The following is an 18453-nucleotide window of genomic DNA, read 5'->3' as shown; positions in this document are numbered from 1 at the left end:
CCCCACAGAAATGAGTCGTTTGGAATAAAATTTATAAAAAAAAATCTTTCCTAAACGTTAAGCATGAAAAGAAATTGCAATTTCAGTATTCTGAAGGTCAATGACAAAAGAAAACTCCCACTGAATTCAAACAAAATGAGTGGTTTTAGTCGTAGTTTTGCTACTTTTAAGTTAATAAACAAATGAAAATAAACACATTTCAATCACAGCCAAACAGGATTTGTAGCTTCGGCTTTAGGATGGTGAGGGAATATTCATGTCGACCAATCAAGTACCTTGTATTATGATCATTTAGGGAGTGAGCGTGGCGTATCTTGTGATCGTGTCTCTGATGATTGGACGGGAGGGCATGCTGAACGAGGGTCAGAGAATGGTCTTCAACCAGTTCTCCCTCTATGGACTTCTACTAGGGGACCTTTCCGAGGGCGTGGCCTACACACTTTTCTTCATGTTACCCCTCCATACCGTCTTTGGCGTTATAGGGCTCCTAGGCGTTCTGTGCAGAAACAAGTTGCTCGTCTTACTGGTAAGTAATCTGACTCCGGGCGTCTTGTGTTGGAACAAGTTCAAGTTAAGTTATCGGGCTCTTTGGGTCTTTTGGATTGAACAACCTTCTCGTCATTCAAGTAAGTAATTATTTTGTGCCCATGCTTAGCTCGGTGAATCCATGGGTCCTCTCTGTGCACCAATGCCCCTTCCCTAACCACCCGGAACTGACCCTACAAAGTACAGCAGATTCCCATCGCTGCCACCAAATGCAATTTGCGGGCGGGCACCCATATCTTGCATCCAGCCACTGACCACAACGACGTTGTTAAACGAGTGAGCGATTCCCAGGGTTATACCGCATCGCATGTAATGCTCGCTTTCAAGTAAGGTAGTGATTTCCCTAATATTTCTAGGTTGTTACACAGGTAAGGTAGGACTGTAAATATTTCTCCATTTTTGGTTAAGGCCTTTCTAGTACCACGGATGTTTCACAACAAATCTGGTTGAGATCTGTATACATGTATATAATTGTATAATTATAGGGTTGGATATTCGTTTTTCAAAGTAATAACATTGAAATATTTTTTTTAGTTTAGTTTAAACATATTTATTGCCAAAATTAGACAAGGGATTAGGCACAAGTTATAACAACTTATCAACGCCTTCTTCCAATATACATTTGAAATGACATTACAATAATTACAATAAATATATACAATTGTTATTACAATTTGAACTCAAAATCTCTTGCTGGATTTAATAAAGTTTTGCACAGATCTAAAAATGTTTGAGTTAAGGTCCACGGAAAATTGTGAATTGCCAAACAAAAGAATTTCTAAATTTAACGCAACATTCAAATAAGTCCATAGGGGCAAGGCCAGATCTTGAGTCTAACCCTGGTAATATCAGTTTGTTCTTTACTCCATCTGCAGCAAGCACAACACTGGTTATTTGTTAATAGTTGACAGTGTTGATAGTGCGCCGTTTATATGTTAATGACGTTTTTCGTCCTGTGTTACAGTACACCGGCTTCCTGACCATGGCTCTCGTGCTAGATATCGTGTTACTGGTGCTAACCTCTATCCTGCTTAACGGGGTAAGATTCAAACGTTTTCTTATCTTTTATTTCAATTTTGCTGAACTAGTTGAAGCTCGTTTGATGGAATTTAGAAGAAATGATAATTATTTTGAAATTTTATTTGACATAAGATCAAAGAAACTGCATGTAAATGGGTATGTGACAGTAAAATAAATACAAATTTAACAATGCCGTATTAGTCAGTACATGGTATGTATGTGACAGGGAGTTAATTTGTAACAGTGATGTTAGTCTATATATAGTATGTATGTGACAGGGAGTTAGTTTGTGACAGTGATATAAGACAGTACATGGTATGTATGTGACGGGGAGTTAGTTTGTGACAGTGATTTAAGACAGTACATGGTATGTATGTGACAGGGAGTTAGTTTGTAACAGTGATTTAAGACAGTACATGGTATGTATGTGACAGGGAGTTAGTTTGCTACAGTGATTTCAGACAGTACATGGTAACAGTAGTTCGTTTCATGCTAGTGTTATTACAGTTAACTCTATTCTATTTTCAGTTAACTACCTGGATCAAGCAGAGTTTTGCAGACTCGTACTTATATTATAGTAATACTTGGATTAACGCGGACCTTAAAAGTGCTTGGGACGCCATGTTTGTCAATGTAAGTACACTGATCGCCTTCCTAATACACTCTTCAGACACATTTGCTTTAAACACTCTCATATCAGCTATGGGGCAGAAGCACGCTTGTGTTGCGATATTTCGGAGATTTTCCATTTGACATTTCGAAATTAGGAATTTTAATGGATTTATATGTTTATTTTTCTACAGAACTCTGTCGGTAACGTGGAAGCAAATCACGTTGACGAATCTGATGTAAGAGATACATATTTATCGGATGATAATTGTGTGCTATACTAGTTCTTTCCTGTGCTTAAGATAAATGTTTATATTATGCCTTTGCTTAATATACATGTATATATTGTGCCTGTGATGATGATGATGTATATATTGTGCCTATGCTAATGACAAATGTATATATTTTGTGGGCGTGCTGATGAAAAAATACAAGTTTTCTTTACCTTTGCCCATGACAAATGCATGTAGTGTGCCCGTTCTTTTTTGCCCGTGATGTTGAAAAAATACATGCTTTCTTTTTCTGTGCTGAAGACAAAAGTATAATGTACCCATGATAATTATAAATGTATATATTGTGCCCGTGATAATGATAAATATATATATTGTGCCCGTGATGATCATAATTGTATATATTGTGCCCGTGATGATCATAATTGTATATATTGTGCCCGTGATAATCATAAATGTATATATTGTGCCCGTGATAATGACAAATGTATATATTGTGCCCGTGATAATCATTATTGTATATATTGTGCCCGTGATAATGACAAATGTATAGATTGTGCCCGTGATAATGACAAATGTATATATTGTGCCCGTGATAATGATGAATACAAACTGTGCTAAATATAGATGCAGTGTTGCGGTGTAACAGGGACCAACAACGTCTGCTCCGGTAATGCCTACACTGTCGGCTGCTGGGACAAGTATTACGCCCCCATGACTGGCTACGTATGGTCACTATTCCTCCTCTTCATCGGCAGTATCGTAATAGACGTGAGTGTCCCGTTCGATCTAAATAGCATCAATCAATTGGTGTTCCTAGATGTTTTTGCCTCTTACACCACATATACATATAGTAAAACGAAAGTACTCGCAGTGTTATATTACACCATAAATTGTTCAGGCGACTGAACCCTGAGTTACTATTACATACAGTTTAATAAATACGGTAAAAAAGGGAAATACTCTCGTTTTGTTGTCTTTAAAGTACTATCTCTTCAGATGGTGGGCATCGTGATATCCGAGCTGACGTACCAACGTATGGACGACAAACCAAAATGTTCATCGGGCATGTGTTCACAGTTCGGCAAGTTTGTGTACAGTTCATGGAAGGCGTAAGTAATGGTCACAACTTATTTTGTTTCATTAAAAAAATGATTGATTTAGGATATTTTTGATAATCCCCCTCCCCGACACGTCACATGTGTAATTTTCCTATTGTATAATGGCTGTGTTACATACAGTACTGGATAGAACACCCATCTTTCATCAAGACGATCGGAATTCCATTTTTCAATCGAACGTGGAAAAGTATTGGGCTACATGTACCTGCTTGGTAACGCATGTTTTTTCCAGGTACTCCGGTTTTGCCTGACAACAAAGGTTTTTTCTCAAGATACTGAGTTTTCCCATTCTAAGACACCCTGTTGGCGGGCTTCTATCAAAATTTTGTAGTAAAATATTTCAATTCAATTTTTACTTACTGTATATAACTCTTTACTATTTTTGAGTTAACGTTGGTAACGTGATATAACAAGAAGCCGAAGGGATTTTACCTTCAGCCTTCTAAAATGCAGACTCTAAACATTTTCATGACTTCCTGTTCCTCCCTTGATTTACTGTTACCATCTGATTTTCTGTACGTACTGCACACTCTACTGACTAAATTCCACTCCTTTGACCTTCTGTAAACCCCCTTGACCTTTGTGTACACTTTCTTGACTAAATCTACTTTCTTAGGTAGGCCTACTGTAATATATCTTGAGTAAATTTATACTCTCTGAGTACGCAGTAAAATCTCTTTACTTATCGATCATTTTTGTTTAATTTAACGTAAACTCTTCTGAATAAATGTAATTGTATTTTGTGTGCTTCAGGAGCAAAGGAAAAGTCATCTTTACTGTCATCACAGTCATAGATACGGTAAGGCACATCCATATATACTGTAATTCATGTGATCACATCCATAGATACGGTAAATCATGTGATCACATCCATAGAAATGGTTAATTATGTGATCACAGTCCTAGATACGGCAGGTCATATGATCACAGTACTAGATACGGCAGGTCATATGCTCACAGTCCTAGATACGGCAGGTCATATGCTCTCAGTCCTAGATATGGTAAGTCATGTCATCACAGTCCTAGATACGGCAGTTCATATGATTACAGTCCTAGATATGGTAAGTCATGTGATCACAGACCTAGCTAGATACGGTTAGTTTAGTGATCACAGTCCTAGATAAGGTCAGTCATATGATCGCAGTCCTAAATACGGTTAGTCATGTGATCACAGTCCTAGATACGGCAGGTCATGTGATCACAGTCAGATATACGGTAAGTCATGTGATCACAGTCATGTAAACGGCAAGTCATGTGATCACAGTTCTAGATACGGTACGAAATGTGAACACAGCGTAAGTGATGTCAACAAAGTCATTTATGTATTGTAAACTTTGTGCTTAATTACATATAGAATGCACACATCAATTTGTTGTCTCAGAGTCATAAACCTTATCATTTGTATTTGATCAGTCACTGTAAAAAATGCATGACAGATATTAAGGTAATTTACATAATAACACTAAAACGGTTTCTCATTTTCAACTTTCTTCGTGTATTCTACAGATGGCTGGCCTTGGTCTGATCGTCGCCGGTATCGTTACACTCCAAAGTGACTTTGTGTCTAACAGTTTCCTCAGTCCGTTGTTCGGGAACCTTCGCTTCTACAACATGTACCTTCCCGAACTGATGATAGGGCTGGGTGCTACCATGGTAACGGTCGGGGCTCTCAACACCGGCACGTGCTCCCTTGGACATAACTTACTCTGCTTTAAATCCAAATTAAAGATTATTATCGTAAGTTGAGTGTTGTTCCGTCTGTCGTTTAGAAAACTATTCAAACATACCTGACGAAATATCCTGTTGTTATCTGCAATTAACAATCAGGATTGGTTTAGTTGTGTGGGTCTTTTTTTAATTTGTTTTGACCTTCCTCCTATTTAAACCATATGTGAGTACTCCCGGTTTATAACATGATTGTTTTGTATCACGTGGTTCTCTCTCTCTCTGTGGTCAGCTATGATCTACGTGGTGCTTTTTTTCCACCTCAGAAAATGTTATTCTTCAGTAAGTAATTTATTTGGCGATTCACTTCTTCGCAATAATATGCTGGATGGTTTCTGTCATTCTTGGGGACGTCCGACGATATTTCATTTTTGTTTGTTCTTGAACATTTTTTTAAAAGTGTTATATTAACATAGTGTTATGAAAAACTCGTTATGGAGTCGCTTCACGGACGACATTCCTGCGACCGGTTGTAATGCCGTTCGATTTTTTCCAAAATTCTTGTTATATTTGGGATTCGTCATATTTTACCATGGGAGGTTGTTGAAATGTCTTTGTGTGCTTTACTGGTCGAATATTTTGTTGAATGGTAAAGAAATCACCGGTGACCATGTTGCTCAGTTGGTTAACGTGCGCGTCTGGAGCTTGGAGGTCCATATATTGGAATTTCAATTTACTACTCCTGTTTTGAAAATACATAGTATTGGTTGGAAGAGTCTATGTGAATGCCCTATACTGCAAACGTTTCCAGGGTAGTTAATTGATCTAATTATTGCTAGTTGCCAAATTACTGGGACTTGCTTCTCCTTTCGAAAGTTCCTCGCTACCAAAACCAGTGAAATATCTTTATGAACTGTAATCTGGATTTGATTGCTCAGTTACAAGACGCACTGAACACTAGATTACTTTAATTGATGACTCTCTCTCATGCTATACTGAGTTGTAATATCAATGGTTGCTGTTAAAACTTGCCGTAAACCCTGTATATCTTACACAAGGTAAAGTGTGTAAGGTGGTATACTATTATGATATTCAAGAACATGATGCTTTCGTACCGTAAATGTCCATGTGATGACAGTTTGGGTATGTTACAGGCCCGAGTCCTTCAGATTACCATGATTGTGGTGCTCATCGTAGCGTTTGTCTTCTGGTTTATCATGTTATACGGGGTAAGTATAAACCATTATCTTATCAAAGTATGGTCTTCGTATTGGAATTCTGCATAATGTAAAAATTGGCAAATTCAGAAGAATGTCTATCAATAGCAATGATGCAATTGATGGAATTACATAGAAAGTAGCTGAGTGGCACATACATCTCAGTCGTTATAGTGAGATACTGTAATATAACTAAGACATACAAAATAGTTAAATACATGTATATGTTATGTAGGAGGCACGGTAGTCTAGTGGTAGGACGCCGGGCTCGTGACCGAGGGGTTGCGAGTTCGAGTCCCGCCACGGCACTGTGTTGTATCTTTGAGCAAGATACTTTACTCCAGTCTACTCAGCTGTAAACGAGTACGTGGTTGGGCAGTGCTAGAAATGTAGAATGCTAGCTGTGAGCGCCGAAATGGCAGCACCGGCTGTATGCTCCCCAGGGAGTTGAGAAAGATATTGGCTGGTTGCAAAAGGCCCTATAACCACGGATTTTAATTTGTGAACCACTTTGAGACGACCTACACGCGCACTAGGTTGTGATAAAGCGGTATATAAGAACCTCGATTTATTATTATTATATTATTGTTATTATTATTATGTAGGTGAGAGACCTGTTGGAGTTCCAGCTCTATAAGGAATTTGTGGGGTACAATCATCAACACGACACCGGATACTATTACACCAAGTCGTGGCAGGCACTTTTTGTCACTGTAAGTACAGTAGCCGTCTGGCTTAAGAATGTATTTTTATCGAGGTTTCAATCACGTTCAAGTCTCTTTTTAATCTCGTCTAAGGGGCGTTTGTTATATTTAATAAATGATGATCAATTTCAGTCGCAAACGTGCATCTGAAAAATTGAACAATTTGGCGGCCATTTTGAAAATGTGTATTTCTTAAGCTTCACGAAAGGCTTAAATTTCACCTTTTTGACACTAGATTAATCACTTAAATCGTCATTGTGTCTCCATTTTAAATTTTAGTAAATTCATTTTTGCTGTACCACTTTATTATGTTCAATATAATGAAATTAATACTCATCAAAGTGGAAAATTATACGTTTTTTGTATTTATTTTTACACATTTAGTGTAACTGAAGCACTTTTGACCCTGAAATTGTGAAAAATAACACAATAATATTAGAACAAAAAATGAAGCACACAGACACTTCATATTTATGGCTTTTTTAGAAAGAGAAGCCTATTTTTCTTTTGATCCGTTAAATATTTTCAAAAGTTTTATAGCAGAACTTTTTATATCAAGCGTTAAATTTGCAAAAAAAAAAAAAAAAAAAATGGTGAAAAAATGAGTATTTTGTCGTTAAAAAATAAGGGGTAGGTGTAACTAAAATTGCTTTTCTGAGCTAAGTTAAAGAAATTTTAGCTTCATTATTTGAAAGAAAATACTATTTTTGTAAACTCTATAAACATTCATATAGATCTGATATCACACTTGGGGGATATTGTATTAATTTGTCCTGCAAATGGTCAAAATGGCAAAATTCACTTAATATCACATATAATGCCAAATTGGTACCTGAGAACGATCATTGCACAAAAACGAGCACACGGTCATATACTTCTTTTTGCATTTTCTGCTATGTCATTAACTCCGTTTTACAAAAAAAGTTCAATACAAGAATGTGTTGACTTCTTAGAGGTGTACACCCTTAACACACACGAACATATTGTAACGACTGTCCCAATGCCAACTCTAATTTGTATTACTAACTTACATTCATTGTCTATTGCATTGTCCTCTTCATATTATCTGTGTCAGTATCCTTCATACCTTATATGTGTCACGTGACATATCAAATTCAAATTCAAATTCATTTATTGACTTTGAGCTTTACAGCTCATCAGTATGTACACAATACATATAAATACAGTGGCAGACACTGCAATAACGCAGTGGAGAATGGACAAAAAATGCATGTAGTTACATATATTTTAACATTATATCATGCTATTCCTCAACTGGGTGGCATCATATATATATTTACTTAACATAGTTAATTCTTTAACGTTCGTTGTGCTTAATAATTGAATCAGCTTGAAAACAGATGTTTTNAGTGTTCATAGTTGAAAACAAATTTAATTTTTAACGTGTGTATTGTATGTTTACATATATTTTCGTGTTGATTTTAATTGTTCTCTTCTGCCAGTATACATGCTGTAAGGTGAAAGGACTGGAGTATCGCATCCCTCCTGTAAGTGCAGGTATACCAGAACAGTGTTTGTATGAAAGGACACCGGTCAACTCAAACTTAAATTACCTCGGAGCCACCATAGCAACCGGCAGTTACAATGAAGAGGTAAGTCCATCCCGGGATCCGCTGATCCTATTTTTGTGAGAGTAACGTCACTGTACCCGAATCGGGACACTTTTTAGATAAATATCAATGTTCTTTATACCATACTATCAGTTCCAAAAATGTTTGTTCATTTTTCTTCAATAAATACTATCCACTTTTCATTCCTATCACAATTTGATATTTCGGGCGCGTGGTTCTATGAAAAAAACACCGCGAAATAACATCAGAGTTACGAAGGCCCTTGAACCGGCGTTACTGTACCCTGAAAGGGACACTTCCGGTATTTTGGCGAATATTTGGGGATAAGCGATGAATATCGGCAGAAAATATGCACAGTTGAAATATTTTAGAGTCAACGAGGGTTCTGATAAAATTTCTTTTCCAAACTAGCAATAGTTTTGATAAAATAGACTTTTGAAACGGATATAAAATAAATAGCGTTGCACGGCACGTAAATCATGTTTTGGTCATTATCCTTACCTTTAAATTGTTCATGTAATGATAATCAGCAGCCAATAAAGATTAATACAGTTTAATTGTCATGAAAAATATTATCAAATGAAAACTGTATACATAAAAGTACGTCTTTGCATTGAATGACAGTTTCATTGGCCCGTTTAGGGTACAGTTACAATAGCAAAAAAAACCTTTAAAAAACGTGCTTTTATCACCCACTACTTAGGACAACAATTATACATTTTTAAACTGAAAATTATTAAAAGACGAATAAAATGTTCTGCTGATCTGTATTCACACAATGATTTGTTTGTTTTAAGTTCTGCGAGGAGAAATTGTCGGACGAGATTTACAAGTACCAGGTGGTTGTAGCCGTACTTTTTGGGATTGCTATTTTTGCTAAGGTAAGCAATCAACGTCTAGATGTGAAGGAATTAGTTGTAACTTATTGCATATATAGTAATTTTTATAATGACATATTCAAAATCAATTGCGAGATGTAAGTGAGAATCAGAACCTTGGCAGTTATCACTAGGTGGGATTGGTGATGTCCAAGGGGACTGGGCCCGTAGTCATGAAACCGTTCTCATGCTCAAACAAGAGATCTGTGCTCAAGCTAACTTTCTTGTAACGCTCTTAAATCATGTAACATGAAAACATAAGTCGGCTGTAAGTCTAACAAAAGTTCTTTCATATTATTGCCAACACATGTTTTATTAAATCATCACGGAAACAAGATATTGCGATTAATCACAGACTCTGAGTTTGAGTATGATAATGGTTTTGTCAATACGGGTCCTAGAGTCGGTAATGAACGGTCGCGTGTAGGGTATACGAACTGGAGACGACGTAACGGTTGTGCATGTCCGGTAGTTGGTGTTTCTCTTTACTCAGGCCAGGCTGCGACCGTTGGTTCGTGTTGAAAACGACTCGTGAACACTTCATTAAAACCAGTCTCCTGTATTTCGCAAAACGGGAAATTTCTGCAACTTAGACGGTGAAGTTCTAATGATAAGGAACTCATTATAGGGTTATCAACAATTGTCACACGTGATAGATGAACGTATGACTGCATCTTTAACATGTGGTAATCGATACAGTATGGTAATATATACAGTATGGTAATATACTGGTAATATATACAGTATGGTAATATATACAGTATGGTAATATATGCAGTATGGTAATAGATACAGTATGGTAATATATACAGTATGGTCATAGATACAGTATGGTAATATATACAGTTTGGAAATATATACAGTATGGTAATATATACAGTGTGGTAATATATACAGTATGGTTATATATACAGTTTAATAATATATACAGTATGGTAGTATATACAGTTTGGTAATATATACAGTTTGGTAATATATACAGTATGGTAATAGATACAGTATGGTAATATATACGGTATGGTAATAGATACAGTATGGTGATATATACAGTATGGTAATATATACAGTTTGGTAATATATACAATATGGTAATATATACAGTTTGGTAATATATACAGTATGGTAATATATACAGTTTGGTAATATATCCTGTTTGGTAATATATACAGTTTAGTAATATATACAGTGTGGTAATATATACAGTATGGTAATATATACAGTTTGGTAATATATACAGTATGGTAATATATACAGTATGGTAATATATACAGTATGGTAATATATACAGTATGGTAATATATACAGTATGGTAATATATACAGTATGGTAATATATACAGTATGGTAATATATACAGTATGGTAATATATACAGTATGGTAATATATACAGTATGGTAATATATACAGTATGGTAATATATACAGTATGGTAATATATACAGTATGGTAATATATACAGTATGGTAATATATACAGTATGGTAATATATACAGTATGGTAATATATACAGTATGGTAATATATACAGTATGGTAATAGATACAGTGTGGTAATATATACAGTATGGTAATATATATAGTTTGGTAATATATACAGTATGGTAATAGATACAGTGTGGTAATATATACAGTGTGGTAATATATACAGTATGGTAATAGATACAGTGTGGTAATAGATACAGTATGATAATATATACAGTATGGTAATATATACAGTATGGTAATATGTACAGTTTGGTAATATATACAGTATGGTAATAGATACAGTGTGGTTATATATACAGTATGGTAATTGATACAGTATGGTAATATATATAGTTTGGTAATATATACAGAATGGTAATAGATATACAGTTTGGTAATATATACAGAATGGTAATAGATACAGTATGGTAATATATACAGTACGGTAATATATACAGTATGGTTATATATACAGTTTAATAATATATACAGTATGGTAATATATACAGTTTGGTAATATATACGGTTTGGTAATATATACGGTTTGGTAATATATACAGTTTGGTAGTATATACAGTATGGTAATATATACAGTATGGTAATAGATACAGTATGGTAATATATACAGTTTGGTAATGTATACGGTTTGGTAATATATACGGTTTGGTAATATATACAGTGTGGTAATATATACAGTATGGTAATATATATAGTTTGGTAATATATACAGTATGGTAATAGATATACAGTTTGGTAATATATACAGTTTGGTAATATATACTGTTTGGTAATATATACAGTTTAGTAATATATACAGTGTGGTAATATATACAGTATGGTAATATATACAGTTTGGTAATATATACGGTTTGGTAATATATACGGTTTGGTAATATATACAGTTTGGTAGTATATACAGTATGGCAATATATACAGTATGGTAATCGATACAGTATGGTAATATATACAGTATGGCAATATATACAGTATGGTAATCGATACAGTATGTTAATAGATACAGTGTCGTAATATATACAGTATGGTAATATATACAGTAGGGTAATATATACAGTATGGTAATATGTACACGGTGGTAATATATACAGTATGGTAATAGATACAGTTTGGTAATAGATACAGTATGGTAATAGATACGGTATGGTAATATATACGGTATGGTAATAGATACAGTATGGTAATATATACAGTATGGTAATAGATACATTATGGTAATAGATACAGTGTGGGAATATATAAAGTATGGTAATATATACAGTTTGGTAATATATACGGTTTGGTAATATATACGGTTTGGTAATATATACGGTTTGGTAATATATACAGTTTGGTAGTATATACAGTATGGTAATATATACAGTATGGTAATATGTACAGTTTGGTAATATATACAGTATGGTAATAGATGCAGTGTGGTAATAGATACAGTATGGTAATAGATACAGTATGGTAATAGATACAGTATGGTAATCGATACAGTATGGTAATATATACAGTATGGCAATATATACAGTATGGTAATCGATACAGTATGGTAATATATACAGTATGGCAATATATACAGTATGGTAATCGATACAGTATGGTAAAATATACAGTATGGTAATAGATACAGTATGGTAATATATACAGAATGGTAATAGATACAGTATGGTAATAGATACAGTGTGGTAATATATACAGTGTGGTAATGTATACAGTATGGTAATAGATACAGTATGGTTATAGATACAGTGTGGTAATAGATACAGTATGATAATATATACAGTATGGTGATATATACAGTATGGTAATATATACAGTTTGGTAATATATACAGTATGGTAATATATACAGTATGGTAATAGATACAGGGTGGTAATATATACAGTATGGTAATATATACAGTATGGTAATATATACAGTATGCCAACAATGAGTAACACTGCATCATACGGCTGTTTGGTTATTCTTGGACTCATCGATGATGCATAGGGCCAAAACGTTGGAAATCAAAATTGTCCAATCGACTGTACTCCCTGACTGTATACTGTACTCCATGTACTGTATACTGTACTCCCTGACTATATACTGTACTCCCTGACCGTATACTATACTCCATGTACTGTATACTGTACTCCCTGACTGTATACTGTACTCCATGTACTGTATACTGTACTCCGTGTACTGTAAACTGTACTCCCTAACTGTATACTGTACTCGCTGACTGTATACTGTACTCCCTGACTGTATTCTGTACTCTCCGACTGTATACTGTACTCCATGTACTGTATACTGTACTCCCTGACTGTATACTATACTCCCTGACTGTATACTGTACTCCCTGACTCTAAACTGTACTCCCTGACTGTATACTGTACTCGCTGACTGTATACTGTACTCCCTGACTGTATACTGTACTCCCTGACTGTATACTGTACTCCATGTACCGTATACTATACTCCCTGACTGTATACTGTACTCGCTGACTGTATACTGTACTCCCTGACTGTATACTGTACTCCTTGACTGTATACTGAACTCCATGTACTGTATACTGTACTCCCTGACTGTATACTGTACTCCATGACTGTATACTGTACTCCCTGACTGTAAACTGGACTCCCTGACTGTATACTGTACTCCCTGACTGTATACTGTACTTCATGTACTGTATACTATACTCCCTGACTGTATACTGTACTCCCTGACTGTATACTGTACTCCCTGACTGTATACTGTATGTACTCCCTATACTGTATACTGTACTCCCTGACTGTATACTGTACTCCCTGTACTGTATACTGTACTCCCTGATTGTACACTGTACTCCCTGACTGTATACTGTACTCCCTGACTGTATACTGTCCTCCCTGACTGTATACTGTACTCCCTGTACTGTATACTGTACTCCATGTACTGTATACTGTACTCCCTGACTGTATACTGTACTTCCTGACTGTATACTGTATTCCCTGACTGTATACTGTACTCCCTGACTGTATACTGTACTCCCTGTACTTTATACTGTACTCCATGTACTGTAAACTGTACTCCCTGACTGTATACTGTATTCCCTGACTGGATACTGTACTCCATGTACTGTATACAGTACTCACTGACTGTATACTGTACTCCATGGACTGTATACTGGACTCCCTGACTGTACACTGTACTCCCTGACTGGATACTGTACTCCCTGACTGTATACTGTCCTCCATGTACTGTATACTGTACTCTCTGACTGTATACTGTACTCCCTGACTGTATACTGTACTCGCTGACTGTATACTGTACTCCATGTACTGTATACTGTACTCCATGACTGTATACTGTACTCCATGTACTGTATACTGTACTCCATGTACTGTATACTGTACTCCCTGACTGTACACTGTACTTCCTGACTGTCAACTGTACTCCCTGACAGTATACTGTACTCCATGTACTGTATACTGTACGCAGAGTCGTAAAATCCCTGAACATTTAAAATTCAATATTTAGAGGAGTACCGATTAATTTTGAATGAAATCATTAGTGTGTTTTAAGCACCGTGCAACAACGCAAAAAGACAATTTGGCCATCATAACTATGTTCTTTTCTTGTCCAGATGGACACGAGATAATTTAACAAGGATGAGTTGCTTAACAATTTGGTTTTGTTGAAATTGACGGTGATGTCCATTCTATCAAAAAGTCGCCCTGAGTAACTCAATTTTCACTTTTGGTTATGTTAGGACATTGTAACTCTAAACATGAGGAGTACGTGATATCTTCCTCGGTGGTTCATCGTTAGTGACTTAGAATGAATTTCCAGCCATGGTTTTAAGAGCATAACCGTTCTTTCCCAGTTACGTTATCATTCCGTGTCGTGGTGATGTACATGCAAAATCGCTAATGGAAACATGCTGTCAAATACAAGTCCGGCAAAATCAGGTTTCGATGTCCTCTTCCACATCGAACTTACTTTGAACTGGTCAATAAAGGAATTAATATCATTGGTTCCCCTTGAGCAGACTGACGATAGTAATGGTAAAATATTTTGTTCTGTTCTCGAAATTGCATTGGGGTAACGCAATTCTGTATACAACAGCTAGAAACGTTTCTGATGTCAATAAAATGCCCTATATAAACCGGTGTAGCTCATCAGAGTTGTAACATAACTAAAGAAGCAGGTACATGTACAATTAAAGTCATTGTGTTGTTAATGGTCATTACTCTGGAGTACCTTTTACCTATGCTTTGTCTGTGTGGTATTAAGTCTGGTTATATTGTAACAGGACTTTACTGTGGCTTTTTTTATTCCATTACTATTGTTGAATATGGTGATTATATGCCGTAAATGGTCTATACTCTATAGTGCTATAGATCCTGTCTGTTTATTGAATATATGTATCTCATTGTAACAGATGTGTACTCAAGATATGAATGTTTTGTGTGTTACCTTTGATGTTGCAGTTACTTTATGGCACACTGTATCCATTCCCTAATGGTATAGGTACAATGACAGGTGTGTCCCACGTTCATCTTTCAGGATACAAGCTGGTAGAATCTGCTGGTGGATATCATATTCCCCGCGGCTTGCCGTAACCTTGACGGCCACATGTATCTCTTTGTGGTAGTAGCACAGTTCCCAAAACACACACTTTCCTCAATATTAATTTTAAATTAACCATTACTCTTCTCAATTTTAATCTGCATATAATAATAATAGAGCAATTTGTATTTCCATCTTGTTGACCCCTATTATCACCGACGTGTCCTAAAAGGACGGAACAGCTGCATGGTACAGTTTAATTCACTGTGGCGTTTTGTATATAAATTACAAAATATTAAAGGTGCAACAACATGAATATGTCTTGTGTTCATCTTGTAACAGGTGTACACTGTGGGACACCTGTTTATCTTTGATTGCCTTGTGTGTTAGCTATATATATCTATGTTGCTGCAGGTATATACTCTCGGGTACCTGTTTACAAAGAAATATCAAACAGGTGACGGAAGTTCCCGAGTCCCGTTTTCCGTAACCCTTCGTGGACTGAAGAGGCAAGTCACTTCACAAAAGATCCAAATAAAACAGATACAACTGTAAGTATGCATTCGATTTATTATTCAAATTGCATGTTTTATTACTTAACCAAATCTTTTACTCGGGTTTAATTATAGGCGAATTCTGAGCATATTCAATAAAACTTCTGAGTTCTTATTGGCTGATGGCTTTCTTCGCAATAATTCTATGAAGACTTGGTCAAATTTTGATTGAACTTGCCTGTTTAATGGTTAGTGGTTTCTTGGTAGATACCCTACATCAGTATTGCCACATGTCCCCGATTCTTTAGTCCAAGGTGGTCACCCTCCGTTGCTTTTTATTAACTGAGACATATACACAGGTATAGCTATACCTGTTGTTTTATTGATATTATTTCGAACATTCTGGGTAGTAAGTGGTACTTGGTGGGTAGTGAGAATCCATTGGCCTGATCCCATAGAATAGGATGGTTGTTATGGCTCCTGATTGGCTGAGAATTTTAGGATACATTTTTCTGTACTTGTGGTCTTAATTTGCTTCTACCTGATGGTAACATGTACTTTCTAGATTACACACATGTGTAACGCTTTAATACCAATAATACAAAGTTCAAAAAGATCACAATTGGCTTCTGATCTGCCAATATGGGTTACATACACGGTCAGACACGAAATGGTGGGTTACTTCTTGGCCTTTAGTTGTTCTAGATTAGGCATATTTATGCTATTATATAGAATTATTTCATTTAAGTAAAACTATATTCTGCTATACTAAACAATATTTACCATAATTTAATGCAAATATCAAAACTGTTATATATAAGTAGATGGGTATACAAGCTAGTAGTAAAATAGCCGATGGGGATCCTAATAGCAAAACAATAATTTTCAGAAGAAATGTGCTCCACAAGTAAATATTTATTACGTTTTCAAGAAAGTGTTACTTGTTTTTCCTTTGCATTTAGCGTGTGACCCAGTTTACATTGCTGTTTAGAAAAAAAAATACGACGAATTGCCAAACAAACGCATATACAATATCTGTTGCTGTATTTCAGTAAGAAGATGCAGGTTGCGTTGATATGCGTGCTTGTGACAGGGTTGGTAAGTTGTAAAGTTTGATTTTGATAATAGGTAAAGGGTGAGTTAACGTGAAGCTTCCTTGGATAGTGTATGCTCACACGAACCAGCCATATCGCATACGATATTGGTATTTCTAACAGCGAGTCGGTTGAATCGTTGTGTAGTTGCAGAAATTCCGACAACAAGGTTACTTTCGTAAATTGTGAATTTGTCGTCTTCTTTTAGAGTTGATGTTATTGGTTCCTGATAACGGGATTATTATTCGTATGTAGCGAATGTGTTGTCGCCTCCTTTAGCTGATGTCTGTAGTAATGTGGATATTGAGTGATAGATTCGCAGCTGTTCGACCTTGTTTTTTGTGCAGTTGATGTCCGCAAAACCAAGATTACGAGAGCAGCACTATCATGATACAGACTTGACTCTATTGTCTTCTTTTGTAGTTGGTGTCAGCAGGTATCCTAATAACGGGGGCGAGGCTAAGGTTCGACAACGTGTTTGGTCACAAGGACATTCAACAACTGTTCTCCTATGTGTATGTGGGCGGAGGCAGCCTGAACGTCTGGATGCGTGCCCTCACTTACTATATGATAGGCATGGGATGTGCTACCCTGTTGCTGTTTGGAATTGCCTGTTTCTCGGTAGCATCCGGTCTACCAGCATTTTACATAGTGGTGAGTATTAAACGTAGACGGACTTTTGTTTTTAGTTCTGGTATAAGGTTTGTAAATCTGGATTAGCTGACTTGATTTAGGCCAAAATTAGTGTGGAATATGAACATCTGTGTAAAGGGAATTACTTACAGGGGGTGGGGTATCCTGAGGAAAAGGTATTAAATGAGATATACATAAATTGACCTCTGTTTGAGAAGAGGAAATACTTCTGTTTGAGTAGAAGCCCGGAGCTTGCTTTAGAGGGGTACTTTTGATAAACTTCTCATTAAGTAATAGGAAAACATTTTTTTTATTTTTTTATTTCTCTAATTTTCAAATCAAATTAACCAACCTTTATCATATCATTTTTTTCGTTTGTAATTTTTTATTTTTTTCCAAATTTATAACAATGCAAATATATCATACATAAACATTATTCCTCTCACACATTACAATTCATTCATTAAATATTCATTTATAATAAAACTGCATATTTCCAGGTATAATTAATAATTAATTATGTTTATGTATAATTAAATTCCATCTAAATTGTGTCCGTTATATAAAAGCACTGTTTAGAAGTGATAGAAAAGAGGTTAGAGCAGGTCCTAGAGGTATAGAAGGGAAAGTAAGACTAAGAGAGAGAGAAAAAAAAG

At 35.7% G+C, this 18453-nt stretch overlaps 1 protein-coding gene across 2 annotated transcripts in view; it reads left to right on the top strand.

The window, feature by feature from the left end:
• The window catches only part of LOC110442263, a 48199-nt gene that overhangs the window by 10063 nt on the left and 19683 nt on the right, over window positions 1-18453 (top strand). The window contains exons 3-17 of one of the 2 annotated variants that reach the window (XM_021485776.1): window positions 296-526; window positions 1511-1585; window positions 2095-2199; window positions 2370-2414; window positions 3033-3176; window positions 3405-3517; window positions 4280-4325; window positions 5033-5263; window positions 6346-6420; window positions 7014-7121; window positions 8576-8725; window positions 9502-9585; window positions 15991-16127; window positions 17123-17168; window positions 17588-17818. In XM_021485776.1, coding sequence (XP_021341451.1) covers window positions 296-526; window positions 1511-1585; window positions 2095-2199; window positions 2370-2414; window positions 3033-3176; window positions 3405-3517; window positions 4280-4325; window positions 5033-5263; window positions 6346-6420; window positions 7014-7121; window positions 8576-8725; window positions 9502-9585; window positions 15991-16127; window positions 17123-17168; window positions 17588-17818 — 1821 coding nt within the window. The remainder of the gene's footprint in view (window positions 1-295; window positions 527-1510; window positions 1586-2094; window positions 2200-2369; window positions 2415-3032; window positions 3177-3404; window positions 3518-4279; window positions 4326-5032; window positions 5264-6345; window positions 6421-7013; window positions 7122-8575; window positions 8726-9501; window positions 9586-15990; window positions 16128-17122; window positions 17169-17587; window positions 17819-18453) is intronic. The other variant, XM_021485785.1, reaches the window with a different exon arrangement.

Source organism: Mizuhopecten yessoensis, unplaced genomic scaffold (assembly GCF_002113885.1).
Source record: "Mizuhopecten yessoensis strain PY_sf001 unplaced genomic scaffold, ASM211388v2 scaffold1883, whole genome shotgun sequence".
Taxonomy (NCBI): domain Eukaryota; kingdom Metazoa; phylum Mollusca; class Bivalvia; order Pectinida; family Pectinidae; genus Mizuhopecten; species Mizuhopecten yessoensis.
Note: the sequence above shows the minus strand (reverse complement) of the source record. Positions and strands in the feature narration are given on the sequence as shown.